The sequence below is a fragment of the Halichoerus grypus genome, chromosome 3 (assembly GCF_964656455.1).
Source record: "Halichoerus grypus chromosome 3, mHalGry1.hap1.1, whole genome shotgun sequence".
Taxonomy (NCBI): domain Eukaryota; kingdom Metazoa; phylum Chordata; class Mammalia; order Carnivora; family Phocidae; genus Halichoerus; species Halichoerus grypus.
This window is the reverse complement of record NC_135714.1, coordinates 109,388,705-109,409,766: the sequence shown is the minus strand read 5'-3', so window position 1 is coordinate 109,409,766 and position 21,062 is coordinate 109,388,705. Positions and strand designations below refer to the sequence as shown.

The following is a 21,062-nucleotide window of genomic DNA, read 5'->3' as shown; positions in this document are numbered from 1 at the left end:
CTAAAGAAGGGAGGGGGAGGGAGAGATCCAAGACATCGTTACCCCGTCAACACCCAATGGAGAGCAGGCTTGACCCCGCCCCCTCTCCTCATGTTATTGGCTGGGAGGCCCCCAGATGGGCGGGGTTGGCCGTGGGGTTGGGGAGGGCAGGGGGCGGAGAGGAGGAGGAAGGCGCTGGCGGGCAGTGATGGCGGCGGGTGATGGGGACGTGAAGCTAGGCACCCTGGGGAGTGGCAGTGAGAGCAGCAGCGACGGCAGCAGCGAGAGCCCCAGCGGCGCGGGAGCGGCAACAGAAGGGGGCGGCTGGGCGGCAGCAGTGTTGGCGCTTTTGACGGGGGGCGGGGAAATGCTGCTGAACGTGGCGCTGGTGGCGCTGGTGCTGCTGGGGGCCTACCGGCTGTGGGTGCGCTGGGGGCGGCGGGGTCTGGGCGCCGGGGCCGGAGCGGGCGAGGAGAGTCCCGCTGCCTCTCTGCCGCGCATGAAGAAGCGGGACTTCAGCTTGGAGCAGCTGCGCCAGTACGACGGGTCCCGCACCCCGCGCATCCTGCTCGCGGTCAATGGGAAAGTCTTCGACGTGACCAAAGGCAGCAAGTTCTACGGCCCGGGTGAGGAGGAGTTGGAAGGGGAGGGGGAGGACCTCCTGCAGCTCAGGTGCGACCCCCTTCTGATGGGGAGGCCCTTGGGCACTGGGTTAGTTTCCGAGCCTTCTCGACGTCTGGACCCCTGCGCCTTGGCTGCTGCACCTGGGACGGCCCGCCCCACACACACCCCTAGCCGCGGGCACCTCCAGCTTTTCCCCCCCGAAGTCCGGGTTTCAGTGTCGCCCCAGGAACCAGCTCTCAGCTTTCATCTTTCTACCATCCCGTTCCTCCACGAAGCTTTTTCTTGTGCAGAATTTTTCAAAATCCTTTCAGTTGTCGCCCGTCGCGCTGGCCCACAACCTTCCCTGAGCTTTCTGATTCCTGGGATGGGTGGGGGCAGGAGGGACGGGAGATATCTAAAGTAGGGACCCAAAGTTGTAGGCCAGGTAATTCACAGCTTTCCCTTCTTTACTCTGTTTTGCCACTGATCTCCCTTTTCTCTACTATTCCCCATAAGGCCACGTTTAGGTACACGTCGTTCCAAGTCCCCACCGTTTAGCTTGTGAAGTCTGGGCATATAAGCAACACCTCAGACTCTTTTTTTAAACCAGTTTTAGGATGGAGATGCTTTCTAAGATTAACAATGTATGTAGGATGAGGACAGACCAGAATGTAGATCTTAATAAAGACTGGCAAGGATAGTCTCCCTGAGTTTTGGGGGTGGAGCTCAACTACCCAGCAGGCGGGCCTGTCTGGTTTCTTTCTTTTCCTTTTTTTTTTTTTGATAGTAGGAAGGCAAGTATTCAAATACACGTTGATAATGACTTACTGTGTTTTCACTGAGCAGAAAAAACTTAGAAGAGCTATAAATCCACACCCCAGTGCACCAGTTCTGCAAGTTGAAGATTTTTAGAACTTTGCTTTCAGAGAACCGTGTGTGTAGGATAGTTGGGTTAGAAACCCTTCCTTTACAATGTAGTTATAGCATACATTTCAGATTATGCTAATAAACTTCAGTTCAAACTCATGGAACCTGCTGGTATACAATAAAATCGAGTAACGTTGTACATCTTGATTATGTAGTAATTAATTCTAAGCTTAAAAAAAGTGACTACAATAAAAAATAATAAAATTAGGGACCTAGAGTGACCTGGTGTTCGAAAGAGTACATCCAAGCCTTAAAGTCAAGGGGGTTGGCAAGTCTAGAAAAATTGGTTTTCTTCTTGATTTAATCTGTTAGTACATGAGATTTATTGGCACTTGCAAATATGTACCTCTGATTTCAGTGCTTGGTGGTTGGAATATATTTTAGAAGTGCTTTGGTTTGCTGTTAAGTGGAATAGAGATAAGTAATTGGAGATTTTATGTGTTGAACTATTTCTTAGTTGCTGGTATTTTTGTGTGTAGAACTATATTCAGTTTAAGCAAGTCTGAGATAGTGCTTCTGGTTGTATAAATATGAAAAGCAAATGTCTACCTACTTAACTCCGCTGAAACGGTTAATACTTTTTTTTGTTTAAAGTATATGGGACAAGAGAATAGGGAATAGGGCCAAAGTACAGTAATTAAATGGACAAACCAAATTAAATAGTTAATTATTTTTAAATCAAGGATTTACACAGTATTTTGTACCTGAAGTTTTTTCCTCATTGATATTAAAATGTATGTGCAGAAATTAAAAATTGTGTACAGGCTTAGATTTTTAATATAGCACTTAACCAACTAAAAGATCTGCTTTTGTAGCCCCTATCTAAACTGATGATGAAACAAACAAAAGTATTAGTGCAAAGAAGCATATTAGTCCTCACACATTATGCTTTGCCACTATCTGGGAATAGCTAGGAAAGGCTGTTGTAGACACAGTTTAGCAGCCTCCAGTGGCAAATATTCTGCAACAGAAATTAAAAATTAAGATGAGAGTCAAAGATGTGATGTAGATAGCCTTCATGTGGCTGGGGCATTGAGGGAGCCCCTCAGATAACAAGGGAGAAGTCAGTTTTATTTATTTTTCTTTTTTGGGGGAGAAGTCAGTTTTAGGTTGGCTTCCACCAATTCCCAGGTCCTGATGAACAGCCTAGGGGTAATTAGTTATTTTCTAAGTATTTATTGATCAACCTAGTACAGATGTTTGGAATGTTATATTATGGAAAGGAACTTGAAAGTGGCCAGATTATCTATGGGCTTGGAATATGTTGATATTTCACATTAATAGGAGGTGTAACACTTTTTCCAAAAGTCTTAAAGCCAAATTTCTGACTATGAAACAGATATAAGTTCAGTTTGGGTTTTAATTTTTATTTTCATCCTCAAGTCAGTTGAGCACTTTGTAACAGAATAATTCAGAAGCAATGATCTTAGCCTGACAATCTTAGTAGCTTGAAAGAATGAGGTAAGAAGCCAGAAAACCTCGTTTCTATGCCTAGCCAATATCTACTCCCATTTCACAGTATTGGTCTTGGAGTTAAAAGTTTTTTTGTGAGGTTTTTTTTCCTATGTCGAAGATGCTGTTTTCTTAGTCATTTTTAAAGTTCAAGTTCTTAAAAAATTAAATATTGACAATTTAGTGGAGTAAACACATGTTGGCAAACAGTTGGCATTAACTACATTTGTCATCATTAAATTTAGTAACACTTCAGGCACTTGGCCAGCATGTGAGGAAAGTGGTCATAAAAGAAACAATGAATATGGGAGGAGAAAGGAAATAAGATTTGTTAAGCACCTACTACATCAGATCCATTAATTTGTCATCTCCACAATGCCTCAGTGAGGTTAGTAAGTATTCCTGTTCTCCGATGGGAAGTCTGAGGTGTAGGTATTTTGGGTAAATTGGCTTGGGTCATACAGACATGGCGTTCAAATCCAGATATATTTAACCACAAAGCCTATCTGTACTTCAGGTAAACTGCGTTCTGGGATAAACTTCTGGAGAATCTTACTGTTGTTTTTATATCCTCTTCTGGTTCCCATAAGGATTTAAAGCCTCAGACACGCTTTCATGGCCGTATGTTGTGCTGTCCAGTATGGTAGCCATAAACCGTATGTGGCTTTTTAATTTTAAGTTAATTAAAATTAAATATAGTTAAAATTGAGTCCCTCCATCACACTAGCCACATTTCCACTACTCAGTAGCCACATGGCTACCATGTTAGTGCACTTTATAGAGTATTTCCATCTTCCCAAAGAGTTCTGTTCAACAGCGTTGATTCTATAGGCCAAGGGAGGAGGAGGAGGAAACTCTGTTTATTGAGCTTATTATCTCATTTCATTTTCAAACAGCCCTAGGAGGTAAGTAATGTTCCCAGTTTACAAATGTGGAAACTGAAACTCAGGGAGGTTTTGCTCAAAATCACATACTCAGTGGCAAAACTAGAAATCAAACACAGTCTAACTGGCTTTACAGGCCATCCCTTCCCATTGTAGCACTACAAAATATAATTTCATATGTTTCTAGAGTCATAACAGAGTAGGAAGACTGGAACAGATAGTATAATTTTAAGTAACTTGATTTAATATTACTGCAATGAAATTCTACCAAAATAGTGTTTTTATTTATTCTTTAGAATGGCAAGAAATCATACAGTTGACCTTTCTAATAGTTTATCCTGCATTTCTGAAATTTAAATCTGTTGATTCCCCCTTATTCCATGTAGCATATTCTTTGACACAGACCGAAGCGGTATTTTCTCCAACTTACCTTTTGAATTCTACTGGAAAAGAAAAAGTCATATATAAAAGAGGTACCCCATGAGATGCCTAATATCTAGGAGGATTGGGAAAGGAGCACATGTAGCTTTCAAGTGTTTTTCCTCCTTTTTATAACTTTATCTTCGCAATGTTAACTTTTATTTATAGTTTGCAGAATTACAGTTGAAGCAAGAGTTGCAACATATAGACTAGGCCCAACCTGACCTCTTCCTTCATGGATATCCTATTGACACTACTCAGCTCTCATCCCAGCTACTTGCTTCGAGGCCAACTGGGTCTGTTTGGGCTAATGGCCATACACACCCATTACCTTTCAGTAAAATAAAAGGATCAGCTGAGTTTTCTGATGAGTTTTGATACTCTGCTCAAATTTATACTAGTTATTTCTATAATACCTACTCTGAATTCAGCATCATTCCATTGTTTTTAATCTTTGAGGGAATTGTATTTGTGTTAAATGCTAATGCTAAGTATTAAAAAATAGCTGAAAGCATATATGAAACCAGACTATGTTATTCATGCTGGAAGAAAATAGATTTAGTAACATCTGGAGTTAGCTATTCAAATTCTTTTAATAATTCTTTCAATAATCTATGACCAAGATCTCTCCTCCCCTCTGTACCCATGTTAGACGTGACTAAATAACTGCTGTACCCTTAGAACCTGCATCCTGTCTCAAGATCACTAATATAGGACTTCGTCTCCATTTTAAATACTAAGAAGGAGTTCTCTGGATTTCATTACACTGTTGCTTAAATAAGATGTTGTGAAAAATGAGTTAACTGAGTTTTCAAAACAGATAGGTTCCTACCTGTGTGGAGTTTATAGTATATTTGGGAAAACAGACAATAAATAAGCATTCAGCATATAATTATAATTTGTAATTAAATATTCAATGAAAGAAATAGGATATGTAATAGAGGGTAACAAAGGACTTTAGAATAGATGGTTAAGAAAGGTGCTTTATTTATATTAGTTTATCAAGAAAAGGGGGTTGATATTTAAGCAAAAACCTAAAGGAGTCAGCCATACAAAGATTGGGTGTGAGAATGTTCCGATGCCATCTAGCACTAGATCTAGAACTGATCATATTGTGTTAATCATCAGAGAAAGAAACATCCTTAACCTTTACTGATTTTGAGATTTGACTTCAGCCTTTGTTTGGTTAGTATTACCTCAGTGATTCTTTTTCCACCCTGTTTTCCACTGATCTGTGGTATGTTTTATTATCCTTTTATAATATAGCTAGATTTTTTTTAATTGAATCTAGTAATCAATACTTTTTTTTTTTTTAAGATTTTATTTATTTATTTGAGAGAGAGAATGAAGGGGAGGGGTGGTGGGGCAGAGAGGGAGAAGCAGACTCCCCGCTGAGCAGGGAGCTGGACTCAGACTCGGGGCTGCATCCCAGGGCCCTGGGATCATGACCCAAATGGAAGGCAAAGGCAGGCGCTTAACTGACTGAGCCACTCAGGTGCCCCTCAACACTGTCTTTTAACAGCTTAATCAGTTTATATGTTTTCACGTTACTAATATATTTAGATATATTTCTACCTTCTTATTTAGTAATTTATCTTTGTCATACTTTGCTTTTTTCTACCTTTTTTCCTTCTCAGATTAATTTTTTTTTTAATTCTTCCACTTTTTCTCCCTACTTATTTGGATATATTCTATTTGGATATACTTATTTGGATATATTCTATTAACATTCTTTTAGTGATATCCTTAAAGTTTTTGCTATAGAAGACACTGTTCTTCTGAAGAATATAGGAATGTTAGTCAAACCTATCTGTGTGAATTAGAAAAACTCTCTTTAAGACACTTTACTGTCATTTGAGAGAATATTTCTTAATAGATATACAAAACTACCATGTACACAAATGTGGATGGTGTCCCTTGGGTTGTGTAGTATACAGCCATATGTTGTGGCCCTGGTTTAGAAAGCCTTTAATCCTTCCTTCACCCTTATTTTCTATGGTATTACTATTAGACTTGTAGTTCTACTGTATTTTTTCAAATTCCTCCCCCAAATTGATTAAAGTATTACCTTTTTTTATTGTCACCCTCATTTAAATTTACCAACATAGTTACCATTTTCTTTATTCACTGTCATTTCTTGCATCTCATTCCTTTGCTCAGGGTTCAGCTCTTATTTTAGTAAGGTATGTCCTGTAGTTTTTTCACTGATACAAAAAAAAATTCTGTCTCTATATGCCCTTATGCAGGAATAATAGTATAGGTTTTGGATATAAAACTGTAGGCTGATTGTTTTACCTTTAGATCTTCAGTAGTATTATGCCACTGTCTTCTACTTCTCTTCAAGTCTGCTTTTGGTTTATTTTCATTCCTTTGATTAATCTGTTTTTCCCTTTGTCTAGAGTTTTGCTCTTTTACTAGGATTTGCCGAGGTGGGGATTTGATTTTTTTTAACATGTGCCAGACTCTACTAAAATTTGAGGATGTGTGTCATCCATTTATTTTAGAAAATTTGAACCCATTACATCTTCAATTATTGCCTCCCCCATTGTCTTCTAATAGATACACATTAGCTTTTCATTCTATCCTTCATGTCTCTTAATCTTTCCTTAATGTTCCATCTCTTAATTACTTAAAAATTTTAAGCAAACATACTATAGTTCTTTAATCTGCTTGTATTATTCTGGGGCTGCCAGTTCTCATCTGTTATATGTGCTCACTTCATGGTGGTTTGTTTCTTCATGTAGTTTATAATTTTTACTATAAAAACACATCTTCAGCAATTACAGTCTTTTTGTTTCTTGGGGATTTTTTTTCTATGCTGTTCCTTAAGCCCTGGGTTTTAGAAGTCTTCCTGTAGAGTAGCTTAGATTTATTTCTAAATAGGGCCTCATGGAAGTTTTTTTAAAAAAACTATATTTTTATTAGATAATACATATTCAGAATAGAATATTTTAAAGCATATATTGTGAAAAGTAACCCAGTGACGATGTTCCCCTTCCTAGAAGTGAGGAACCAATCTGAGTATTGTTCCAGAGCTATTATCTGTAAGTATGACCATGTGGATATGTACTCCCTGTGTACTCCCTCCATAGACACACACATACACACACACACACACACACATATATTGTTGCATATTATACAAGCCTTTACTATCTGGAGAGCCTTTCATCTCAGCATAAAAGGTCATCTTACTCTTTTGAATATATGCATATTCTATTACATGAATATATCATAATTTAACAGTCCACTATTAAGAAACATTTGTTTCCAATCTCTTATTAATACTTAGTGCTGCTATAAATATTCATGTACATGTCCTTTTACACATGTGAGTAAACTTATAAATTCCCAGAAGTAAAATCACGGATTCTTAGGGTATGGGACATTTTTTAATTTGGGTACTTACTTTTGAATTGCCCTCCAGAGAAATTGGAGCAATTTACACTTCATGAAAATGCCTATTTCTCACCCCTTTGCCAAAAATGTGATATTAAACTTCTTGGTCTTTGTCAGTCTGAGAATTTAAAATGGTATCTCAATATTGTTTTAATTTAACAATATTTCTCTTTTTTAGTGAGGTTGGACACCTTCTGAATTTTGAGTCATTTATATTTCCTTTCCTACAAATTATCTGTTCGTATATATTTTTTTTTTTTTAAGATTTTATTTATTTTTTTGACAGAGAGAAAGATAGCGAGAACAGGAACAGAAGCAGGGAGTATGGAGGAGGGAGAAGCAGGCTTCCTGCTGAGCAGGGAGCCCGATGCGGGGCTCCATCCCAGGACCCCAGGATCATGACCTGAGCCGAAGGCAGACGCTTAACGACTGAGCCACCCCGGCGCCCCTGTTCATACATTCTTTGCCACAGTTTTTCAATCATGGTATTGGTCTTAGAGATTAGGTGTTCTTCAAAAAGTGAATCAACCTTAGCTTCAAACATTTTTCCTAGTTTATTTGTCTTTTTACTTTATTTATGGTGTTTTTGTAAACCACACAGAAATTTTTGGTTTTATGTATTCAAATTTACTTCTTTTTATGGCTGCTGAGTTTTCTATCATAAGTTACTTAAAGGTTTTTTGCACTAAAAAGATTATTTTTTTTAAATACATAGTTTTTGGAGCACGTGGGTGGCTCAGTCATTAAGTGTCTGCCTTCAGCTCAGGTCATGATCCCAGGGTCCTGGGATTGAGCCCCGCATCGGGCTCCCTGCTCCACGGGAGGCCTGCTTCTCCCTCTCCCACTCCCCCTGCTTGTGTTCCCTCTCTCGCTGTGTCTCTCTCTGTCAAATAAATAAATAAAATCTTTTAAAAAAAATATGTAGTTTTTTTTAAATACTTTTATGGTTTGGGTTTTTTAGTTCCATTTGGAATTTATTTTAAGATGTGAAATAAGGATTTTTACAGAAAATTACTTAATTACCCCAACTATTTATAGAATAATTTTTCCCCCAACACTTGCAGTATTACTTTTATTGTTCTCTAAATTCCAATAGATATTTAAGTCCATGCTATTTCTTTTTTTTATCACATTAACATTCATAGTTTATTAATCCTCTCATGAAAAATCTGCACAACCACCACAGATAAAGCCACTGCCGTATCTTGACTCCTTCTCTTGTCCAATCTCCAGCTCACATTTTGCCAGCACCAACATGGGCTTTTGCAGTCCCCCTGACTTTCTTCATTCTGTTCTTGCCTTCCTTTCGCTGTTTTCTTGATGTCTTTTTCTTCTCATACCAGCCATGTCTTGCCAGTCTGTGTTTAGGTTCATGTTTTTGTTGTTGCATAATCCAAAGAATCATAAATCATGCCAAAGCCAGTTGTCTTGCCACCACCAAGATGGGTTCCGAATCCAAATACAAGTATGACATCTGGTGTGGTCTTGTACATTTTGGCTATTTTTTTCCCAAATACTGTTGCCTTTCTGGGGTGAAGGACATCAATGACCATCTGTTTCCACCGAAGTAGTCGGTTGGTCATGAACTTCCTGGTCTAGATAGTTACTGTGTTGTTCATGATGGTGGCCAAGCTTCAAGCAGCTGGGGAGGAAAAGAGCAAGTCCATGCTATTTCTTCACCTTAGAATTCTCATTCTCTGGTGGCTGTGTAAACTCAGTCCCCACTCCCACATCTGGCACAGGCCTGGGATTTTAATTTTTCAGTCTTCCTGGTCCCCACCCTAGCCATAAGCCCTGGGGCCAAGGCCACTGAGCTGAACCCACAGTATTGCTGACAGCTTTCTAGTTTGAATTTCAGAAACAAGATTGAGTTGGGGAAAGTATTTTACCTGCCTAAAGTTAGGGCCAAACTAGATAGATACTTGCCCCATTTTATACCAATGCCTCTAAGATTTGCCCATTGTTAAATGTTGGTTGAAGCCTCTAGAACCCAGGTATCTTGGCTTCTTGAGGAGTATTCTTTCATTTTGACCACACTATCTTCTCTCTAAAAGTCTTGGGACTTCCTAAATCTAAATATAAAAAAAATAATATTTATTACTTGGATTTCTTTTAATCACTTTTACATTATTGCTTCATTTATTCCAAGGCCCATTGTGATCTTATTTGGAATAAATTACTCAAATACCAAGTATAATTAGGTTTTTTTTTAAGTTGTTTTAATAATCACAAAAGACTATTGTCAAAACAGGCCAGAAAACTAGGGTGTTTATGAACTTTAATGGATTATAGTTTGTCCCTGAGAACTATGGTTTTTATACCATGGAAATAACTGAACTATTCATTCTGGAATTTTCTCCTCTTCATAAATACTAATGTAGCTACACAGTCATCCTAATAATCACAGAATTATCTGTGAACATATTTTAGATATTTTATTTCCTCCCGGAATTTTCTGTTCATTAAATTACTCTTTAAAACATTTTCTTACAGTGACCATATGTTTTTGCCTTTTCAAAAATATGTTACCCCAGGGGCACCTGGGTGGCTCAGCCATTAAGCGTCTGCCTTCAGCTCAGGTCATGATCCCAGGGTCTTGGGATGGAGCCTGGCATCGGGCTCCCTGCTCCGCAGGAAGCCTGCCTCTCCCTCTCCCACTCTCCTTGCTTGTGTTCCCTCTCTCGCTATCTCTCTCTGTCAAATAAATAAATAAAATCTTTAAAAAAAAAAATGTTACCCCATTCTACCTGATTTTATTAAAGTAAGCAGTTTCAGGATACACTAACTAGTAGATTTATTGAATTTTGAACTTTAAAAATCTGTGCCGCAGGTTGTGTTAACTCTCAGAGTATTAATGAAATCTGAATTCTAGTATAATGTCATTTTGATATATTTAATATTTTTGAAAGATTTACTTTGGGGTGCCTTGGTGGCTCAGTCGGTTAAGCATCTGCCTTCCACCTAGGTCATGATCCCAGGGACCTGGGATTAAGCCTGCATTGGGCTCCCTGCTCAGCGGGGAGTCTGCCTCTCCTTGTCCCTCTGCCCTCCTTCCCACCACCCCCACTCATGCGCTCCCTCAAATAAATAAATAAAATCTTCTTTTAAAAAAAAGATTTGTTAAAATGATGTCTTAGAACATTTGTTATATAAGTATATTTAAGAGAAACTGCTTTGGTTGAATAATTGCTGTTCATTTTTTGTAGCAATTTTATTGAAATTGTAAATCCACTTTTATATCAGCATTATATTATAGTCTTTGATAAAGCAACAGAATATAATTCCCTTAGCTATTACTGAAATGTTAATGTCTAAATGAGCCTTAATAGTCAAAATAACAGTTTATATAAGCTGGCCTTACCAAAAGACTTAGTACCATTTAAAATTTGCTTTCCTTGGGTAGTTCTGTTATTTTAGTATTATGGATAGGCAAGTACGGTTATCAAAATACTGGAATCCGTAACATTTATGTTTGTTGTATAAGGGGGTAGTGGAATGGGGAGGTATTACTGGCTTCTCAGATAACGCTTCTGGTTGAATTATGAATGCAGAGAAATGTACTTTATGTAGACCTCAGATCCTCCTTTCTCTGAGCACATCTGTCCAGTTCCGATTCTAGTTGTTAATGTTCTTTATGGTCTTACGGGAAAAAGTAAAGAAAACTGTTCCAAAAAGACCTTTTCAGAAGTTAAATGCTTCCTGAGGGAAATCCTAAAATGTGGAGAAGACAGCTTAATATAGTTTAGAGGGTGGGGCAGTACATTAATCACTGAATCATTATTTTCTATTCAAGAGTTAATAAAACATCATTTTGCCTAGAATGGGGATGGTTGTTGACTCTAGTTCACTCTTAGTAAATCGGCCATCTAAAACCAAAAAAAGAACATGTTTTATGAAGTTTCGTTTTTACATTTATTAAGTGTTGAGGTCTCCTTAGAGAAATTGGCAGAGAATTTTATTAGAGAATGCATTGGTACATAATCAATATACTCAAAGATGGAGGATTTTCTGGTTGCTGTTTTTTATAATGATCATCTTTTCTTCTCTCCTTTTTACCATTGAGATGTGTTTAATGATTTATACTCTGAAGTACACTGAAGTAGATTGACTTTTGCAGGCCAGGGAGGTAAATATTATAACAAAATGATAAGAAAAGCTGTCGGTGTATACAGCTTTTTTGTTAATTCTCTTTCATTTTGATTTAACAGGTATTCCAAAGTGTCTATTCCCCTGAAATTTTGTAATTAATGAAATGCTCCAATTTTCAGGGTTGTCATTCCATCTTTGGGTTTGTGGATCCTCTGTTTTCTCAAGTGTATTGTGTTTGGGGTAGAAAAGTAGAGATAGTACTTCCCAAGTCTGGTGGTCATTTTAGGCAAGTTACTGAATGTCTCTGCTCCTTTTCACCTGCCCGGTGGACAAAAATTGTTCCTTCCCCTTTGCAAGACTGTGAGAGAGGAAAGTCACATGCTAGAAAGTTCTTTAAAAGGTTGAAAACTATCGTTTTACATTGGTAGGTTTTTATAGCCCTGATCAATTTTATTTTTTCTTTTGTGTGTATGACTCATCGCTGTTTTAAGTTTGTCAGCATTGCTTTGTTTTGGGGAAAAAAAAAATCATAGTAGTTCTATCTATCTAATTTATCTGTTTATCTATCTATCTATTTATGGCCTCCATCTGGGGAAAAACAGCTATTGGCACAAAGCATGTGGAGTTATGCAAAAGAAAAAAAAAAAACACAACTACTTTTCTTTTCCCTAGAGACTGTTCTTGCTTAATTTTCAAAGTTAATATTTCTCTAAAATAATTAATTCCAATTTAAGGAACAATATTGAATTTTTTTCTTAAATGCTTAATACCCTTTGCAAGGTGAATTGATATAATGGGCAATAGTTTGAAGGTTATAAATGTTGGCCAATTGTAAATAGTGTCCCAGTTTCTTATATAGAAGACAAATTTAAAAGTTTAAAATGGTAGCCTAAGTGTATACTAATAGGAATATGATTAAATTTTAGGTATATTCATTCAGTAAGAAAATATATAACCATTAAATGGTAATTGTGAATGTCACCTAATATTAAGGAGCAATATGGAAAATACTTGGGATAAAAAAGTACTTTACTAGGAAGAATTACCTTTATTTTCATGTTAATGTAAGTGGTACCTAGTAATACCTAGTAATGCTACTTTTTAAATTTATCGCAAATGCCACTTCTGGTTCCATGCCTTAAACTTTGCAGACAATGGCTTTCTTAGACCTGATGAACTTTATGGTGCACTGCTTTCTGTAACTCAAATTAATGTTCATAAATGTTTAGATTATTGTCCATTTAAGTAGATTTTGAAGTTTCCTAAATGTTTTCAAATATGAATATGGGTATAATCATTACTCATTTAAAAATTAAGGAATTTCTAGGTTTTTTTCTTGTTTACTGCTCCTTAGAAAGTATTTTATTTTGTTAACTGGACAATAAGCTCTCTTACCACTCTGTTGCTCATAATAGTAATTCTGGTTTTAAAATTATTTTCTCTAAATTACTTTTGTCATATACAGAAAACTGTAGCCTCAGGAAAAAAAATTTTTTATTTTGTAAAATTAGGTGTTTTGGAAATCTTTTTTTTTTTTTTTTTTTTTTTTTTTTTTTTTTTTAAAGATTTTATTTATTTATTTGACAGAGAGAGAGATAGCGAGAGCAGGAACACAAGCAGGGGGAGGGTCAGAGGGAGAAGCAGGCTTCCCGCCGAGCAGGGAGCCCGATGCGGGACTCGATCCCAGGACCCCGGGATCATGACCTGAGCCGAAGGCAGACGCTTAACGACTGAGCCACCCAGGCGCCCCTGGAAATCTTTTTTTAAGTAATCTCTACACCCAACGTGGGGCTCGAACTCATGACCCTGAGATCAAGAGTCGCATGCTCTTCTGACTGAGCCAGCCAGACACCACTTAATTTTTAAACCAACATTTTAAACAGAAAAACTTTATGATCTGCTCTGCGGCCTAACGTGAAGACAGAAGTAACTCTCAAAAGATTTTTATTATAAAAATAATTTTTTAACAAATATACAACCAAAATCAGAAACAGACCCATAAATACAGAGAACAAACTGCTGGTTGCCAGAGGGGAGACGCCTGAGGGGATTGCCAAAATGTGTGAAGGGCAGTGGGAGATACAGGCTTCCAGTCATGGAATGAATTAATCGTAGGGGTGAAAGGTACAGCATAGGGAATTAGTCAATGGTATTGTAACAGTGCTGTATGGTAACATATGGTAGCTACACTTGCGGTGAGCATAGCATAATGTATCGAGTTGTCAAATCACTATGTTGTACACCTGAAACTAATATATAACATTATATGTCAACTCTACTTCAATTAATAATAATAAAGAAAAGTAGTAGTAGTAATAACAATAATAATTTTCTAAATAGCCAGACTTTACCAGTTATATGAGGTAAAATTTTTTCTTCCATTCCCCAGAAAAGATTGCCACTGTTCAGTGTTTGGTCTGTATTCTTCCTGGTGTTTTTCACAGATACACAAACACATGTATGTGTATTTTTTTAATTCAAAGCAAATCATACGCTATATATACATACTCCTCTGAATTGCTCTTTTCAGTTACTCTATTATGAACTTCTGTCTGTATATACATATGGAGATAGTTCATTCTTGTTGATAGTTATGTACTATTATTACATTAAATTAATGTACTATAATTTAACCAGTTTCTTGATAGGGAGAATTAGGTTGTTTCAGTTTTATTATATGTTTTAAAGAACTGAAGTGTCTTTTTTATCATGTATTTGGGTGGAGATTTTGCTTACCATAAGGGAATCTGTTTAAAGGATCAAAATCGAGAGTTACTCCTTATTTGAAATTGCAGCTAATATTTTGGAAGAAATTTACTATGTTTCTATTTTATGCCAGCCATGTGCTAGGCATTGAGTACTGACCTGAGCAAGACAACTGCTGCTCTCAAGGACAGACTTTGGGAATGGCTCATTTCTGTCAGCATAAAAATCATGCCATTCCTCCCTAGGGAGGGTGATTCCTAATTCCTTGGACAAAAAGCTAATCATTTTGTGTCACTCAGAACTGTTGGGGTGCCTGGGTGGCTCAGTTGGCTAAGCGTCCAATTCTTGATTTCGGCTCAGGGCGTGATCTCAGGGTCGTGAGATCAAGCCCCACATCGGGCTCAGCACTGAGTTTATAACCTGCTTAGGATTCCCTGCCCCCTCCCCCACCACTCCTCACACTCTACTCCCCCCAAAAATAAAAATAATAAAAACTTAAAAAATAAAAACTGTTCCTTATAGCCACATCTCCTGTTTCGCAAGAGCTGTGACAAATGAAAACCATTGTTTAATGACTTTTCATAGTTTATATAGGTAATTGTGAGTATATTCTGGTAGTCAGGTGATACTTATTTTGAAAATGGGTCATATTTCTGATAAAACCAATCATTCAGCAAAGACCTGTTGAGGATGTGCATGTGCTGTGCGTTGAACTAGTCACTGGGGGTACAAAGATGATACAGTCTCTGCTTTCATATGACCTACTTTGAAAAAGAGAAAGAAAAATATTTTAGATCCACAGTTGACTTGAGTCTTTAACAAATGCTTATCTAGTGGATGTTCTGTTGATTATTTTTAGATGCCACAATTAATTAACAGTAATCAGTGAAGCATTATCTCCCCTCAACAAACCAGCTTCCAAACCTAACTGCTTAAGTTTCCTCTTCTCCCTAATATGTTATAGTCTTCAACTTTGAATACAAGTTTTGAGGTATTTAAATTTCAGAGAAAAACTTTACTTTGTTCTATAGGCAGATTTCCAAGAAGTTTCTTCTCATTTTCCCATTTAGTATCTGTCATGTTTTAAAAATTAAGGCTGTGTACCAAATATGAGTCATTATCAGGTTTCTTTTATTTCACTTTTTCCTTTGAGGCATTCTAAAATAATGTTAAGGTAATGTCAGTAATTTCTTCTTTTCCCCCCCCAGCCGGTCCATATGGAATATTTGCTGGTAGGGATGCCTCCAGAGGACTGGCGACATTTTGCCTAGATAAAGATGCACTTAAAGATGAATATGATGATCTCTCAGACTTGAATGCTGTACAAATGGAGAGTGTTCGAGAATGGGAAATGCAGTTTAAAGGTACCTTCATTTTGTCGGGTTCTTCGGAAATATTAAATTTATGGCCAAAGAAAGTGTATACTATGTCACATTCCTTAAGAGCCTAAGGATATCTCTTTTCATCACCATCATTATTTGATGATAAAAAAGCTAAGTATGAAAATGATTGTTACATATTATTATTATTTAAAAATTCATATTTAAAAGTTGACTTGTTACAACCTATAAGTCTAACAAAAACTGTGACACCTTTAGTCTTATAAGGCTTTTTAATTAAGATAGAGTATTTTTAAATATAGGCTTCTATTTAAAACTGAATTTATTTGGGATATTGATACTATAATTTATTCCAAAATGATTTTATTGATCTTACTCTCAAACCATAAAGAAAAAATATCTTTCCCCTTTATTATACCCTCATGGCATCCGTTATTACCTCCTATGTGACAATCCAGATAGCTATTTATGTGACCTCTGCATCCCTTGGAAACACTTCTGGTTCTTCTGGCTTCTTGGCACTTGAACCGGTTCTCCTGTAGGAAGCAGTCCTCCTATCTTATCCTCCTGGTTTGTCAGTTAATTCACTTAACCTAGGTTCAGATTCCTGACCAAGAAATAACTAAATATGGATCACCTTGGACACCACAGTGTTCTAAATTAATACCTGGTAACATGAAACAAACAATATTAACAGAGATGTAAGAAGAGAGTTTGATAGGAGAAAGAATAATGGTATGACTGGAGCCACACACTGAGATCTCAAAGAACACAGGATAATAAGTAACAAATGACTTTGCTTTTCATTTGGTTTATTTTCCTGGAGAGTAGTAGCCTATGTCACCTTTTCTTCCCAAGAATATCTTCTGGTTGGATCTCCTTATCATGAGCTCTAAGTGATTCTGATGAAATGTCCTTGGTTAAGAGCTGGTATATATGGAACACTCTCCTGCAAAGCACAGTCCCCAAGCTTTGTAAATTCCTTAATCCCATTTTCTTTTGTTCAAGCCTTACATGAGTACAAAGACCAGCCACGGTGAACGATAGGAACAACTTAGCCTATTCTATATAATTTTAAAAGAGGCAAACACCTTCCCCACTGTATAATGGAATAGCGAAACGAATTTGATCACTACTGATTTTCTTTTGATGTATTTTTCAGAAAAATATGATTATGTAGGCAGACTCCTAAAACCAGGGGAAGAACCATCAGAATATACAGATGAAGAAGATACCAAGGATCACAATAAACAGGATTGAACTTTGTAAACAACCAAAGTCAGGGGCCTTCAGAACTGCAATTCTTATTACTCCCTTTCACAGAATGTCCAGCATCTTTGGGTTCGGTTCACCTGCTGCAAAAACATTCAACAGATTGTATACAAGCTAAATGAGTCTCACTATGAAGATCTGAATCCTAGACATTATTCATGCTGCCAAACTCATTTATTGCAGGTGTTTGTAATGTCTGGTGGGGCTTCATCATCCTGAAAAGGAGGAAACAGGGACTTTTTTAAAGAGCAAGAAGGTCACAAGGTTACTTTTTCCTTCCTTGCTTCCTCCCTCCCTCCTACCCTCCTTCCCTCCCTTCCTTCCTCTTTTTTTTTTTTTTTTAAATCAAAGACAACCAGATATGTATTTGCTACATAAGTGTACAAATCTCAAGAACAGCAAGGGATTCATGTGCTGTGTTCTTGTTTTAGCTTTGAGGGAAGAGACTTGGGCAGGAGAGGTTGGGGGTGCACATCAATTTGAGTAGTTTAGGTTACTGAAACATTAAAATGTGAATTCCCAAACTTTTCTTTTTGGGTTTTGTCAGGGAAAAGAAAAATACCTTTATTTCTAAGAAATTAAGAGAAGGGATTTCAAGTGGATCTAAGTCAAAGCTAATTCCCCAATAGTAAGATCATTTGAAACTAGTTTTTATCCCTTCCCTTCCCCTGTTGATCAAATCAATATTAATTGTGCCTTATTTCACTTATATAGACTTGAATTATTTTAGGGAAAGCCCCTATGTGAATTCAGAAGTCACTACAAGCAGCATTGAGACTGAAGTTGGGATATTCTGTTGACCGCAAAACCTTGAAGTCATTCTGTGTATATAGAATGTAAAAGGAATATTCAGTGTTACTGCCACATATGTTAATATACACAATCTTAATTAGCATTGTAATGGCCAAATGCATTCCCTCATGCTTTTTCTCTTTAAAAAAAAATTGAAAAACAAATCAACTCTGTCCCCCAACAGCTGCCTAACTTTAGGAGTCTGACCCTCACATCTCATTGGTGTGGGTGCATGGGACCGTAGTATGGATGTTGTATGGGTGTGTCTGAATGTGTGTGAGAGCGCCTTGGAAGGGACTCTGCAGATACTGTAAATACCAGTACCGTTTTAATAAAGCATGTACAATAAACCAAAATAAGCTTGAGTTGGACTTTATATACAAACTGTAAGCCAGTGCATTATGATATGGTAGTCAGGATTGTGCATTTGATTCAAGATAAGGAAAAATCTTGGAAATGAAAAGCAGGCACTGGTTAAACAAGTTGTACACATTGTACCACATTCACTGTAACTTTAGGAAGAAATTCCACTTTGTGGAGCATTCTCAAGAGATCTGAGATTATTCAGGTAAGAATTGATATATAAAAATGTACATATTTTTACTTTATATTTTGATGCCAACTGATTATACTAGAAGTAATAGCACCAGATGGTAGTTACTGAACACAAAATAATAAAGGATATTCTACTGATAGGTACTGAATCCTTCTATTGTTCGTTTGTAAAAGCCCTATATGTCGGTTACTTGATTTCATCATGACTACTTAGGTTCTTGGTTGGAGACAAGTTACACCAAAAAAGATAATTTTATTAAACAAGTCACCAGTTAAAGAAAAGATTTATTCTGCTTTATGAGTATAATATATGCAGAAGCCATCAAAGAAAGGGGAAATGTAAACTGCAATAATAAGCTAAAGTATGTAAAATACTACATTCTATTATATTCGGTCTTGGAATGTTTTGTAGAAAATGATGAACATCAGCCAAATCTTTGCTGAAGACTGGTTGTAAAAACTGAGGAGTATTGGTAAATGCTTTGTGTGTTTTTATGTAAAATATTTTCTAAACAAATTTGTTAAAGTACATGTCCTCTGTAGTAAACATATAAATATATATATATATATGAATCATTTGAGCCTAAAGTTCAGAAATAAACCTACACCTGTGAATAGAGAAACCCTAAATATCCATGCAGTAAAAATTATGCAGTCTGTTAAGAAAATTGAGTAATTTTGTGTTTTGGACTTGAAATAAACCGTGTTCTACAGACAATTCCTCAATTTTAGTTGAGTGTTTCTCATTCTCAGGTAGTTTGCTGGGTAGTATTGGAGTAAGGAGATGGGAGCTGTGGTGGTATTTTTTGCTGCTGATTTCCCCTTAGCCTCAATTTCCCTAACTTTCCTGATGATTAGAACCACTGGAAGTGCTTTAAATATAAATCCTTGGTCCCCAGTCCAAACCTACCACACACTGAGCCAGAACTGAAAGAGAATGGTTTTCAGACTCTTTATTTGTGAGAAGTGCTATGGTAATTCTCGTGGTCAGGCACATTTGAGAAACCACTGTAATCTTTTCAAGTATGTTGTCCATCTTTGTCATCCACTTGAAATGGAACTTACTCTTGGATAATTTTGGTCTAATTTCCTATATTTGGTTTCATATCATCCCCCAAACTTCCTCAGAGTTAAAGTATCAGGAGATTCCACATAAAAAATCTAATGTGATTTTTTTAAAGAATTTTATATTCAGATTTTTATCTTTTGATAGCATCTCAAAGTTGGCATGTTTCTCAAATCTATACTGTGTGTACTAGTCAGTTTCTCTCCATTAGGAAATGGACCCATTCAGATACACATCAAGTTTTTAAAACCTTGACCATGTTGTGAAGGCTTCTTAATATTCTCCTGACAGTAATTCTACCTGCCTTTTTTTGAAATCTGTAGAATCCAACACTATACCTACCTCTACCTATAATCTGGAAAGCTAGGACTGAAGAAAATTGTCTCTAGAAAACTTGATGAATCAGACTCCTTATCTGATTATTCCATTTACTTCTATTAGTAACTGAGAAGTGCAGCAAGTTGCCAGAAATGTATGCCATTGGCATGTTAACACAGTGTATAACCTTACAGAGTTTTTATGGATCAGAATAAGCTGGTAATAAATATATAAAGTTTACAAGTTGCTTTAGCATAATGGAACTGAGTCATCAAATATTATAGTGATGGTTCTTTTCCTCTAATGAGTTAAAAACAAATGCTTGGGGCACCTAGATGGCTCAGTCAGTTAAGTGTCCGACTCGATTTCGGCTCAGGTCATGATCTTAGGGTTATGGGATCGAGACCCCCGTTGGGCTCCACACTTAGCAGGTCATGTGCTTCTCTCTCTCCCTCCAGCGCCGCCCCCCCAGCCTCACGCATGCCGGTGTGTGCTCTCTCAAATAAATAAATACATCTTTTTTTTTTAAGTACCAAATGCTCAAAGATAGCTTTTGAGTATGTGTCCCACTAAGCAGCTCTCAGTTTGGTAGATTCTAATAACATTATGATCTATTTGTTGTGGCAAGAAAGTTCAAATAAAGACCACCCAACTTAATGTTTTTAGGCAAGAATCATCATTCCCAGGCACTGTCAGAAAAGGCTGTATCTCCTTACCACACTCCTGTAAGTCAAGACTTTGAGGAGACCGGAGCTAGATTCAGCTTCACATTTATTATACCATCACTAGTGACTGAGAGAACATTTGCCTGTGATTACTCCATTCAAGAGAGCACTTGACATGCTGTAAACACTCCGGTTGTTCTCGAGACTTTTCTATCACTGTATCTGCATAGGACCCAACTAAATAAACCAAATAATAAAGTTTGGTGTAAGAAGACTGGTAAATATTTGTATATTTATTTTAAAAGCATGATTTTTATGACTACATAGTATCATTTCCAAATAGAATTTTCAGTGAAAATGCAGATTATTCCATATATGGTGTGGTGCCAACCTGGTTAAAGAAAATAGCAAAGTTTGGAAGCCAAATCAACAATTTAAAAACTAAACTATGCTTTTCCCTGATTTTAAAAGTAATATATGCTCAGCATATAGAAAAGGATTAAGAAAATAACCAACAGTTAAGCAAACTTAAACCTTTTCCTACATCTCTCCAGTCCCTTTCTATGTACAGGATCACAGTGTGTTCTTCAAGGCT

General features: G+C 37.0%; 1 protein-coding gene across 1 annotated transcript; it reads left to right on the top strand.

Annotated features, from left to right (window-relative positions):
* Positions 1–149: 149 nt before the first annotated feature.
* On the top strand, positions 150–19,136 carry PGRMC2 (progesterone receptor membrane component 2). Its single transcript, XM_036079423.2, has 3 exons — positions 150–605; positions 15,668–15,823; positions 16,962–19,136. Exons 1-3 carry the CDS (start codon positions 188–190, stop codon positions 17,057–17,059), a joined length of 672 nt encoding a protein of 223 aa, XP_035935316.1. The 5' UTR covers positions 150–187; the 3' UTR covers positions 17,060–19,136.
* Positions 19,137–21,062: the final 1,926 nt, after the last annotated feature.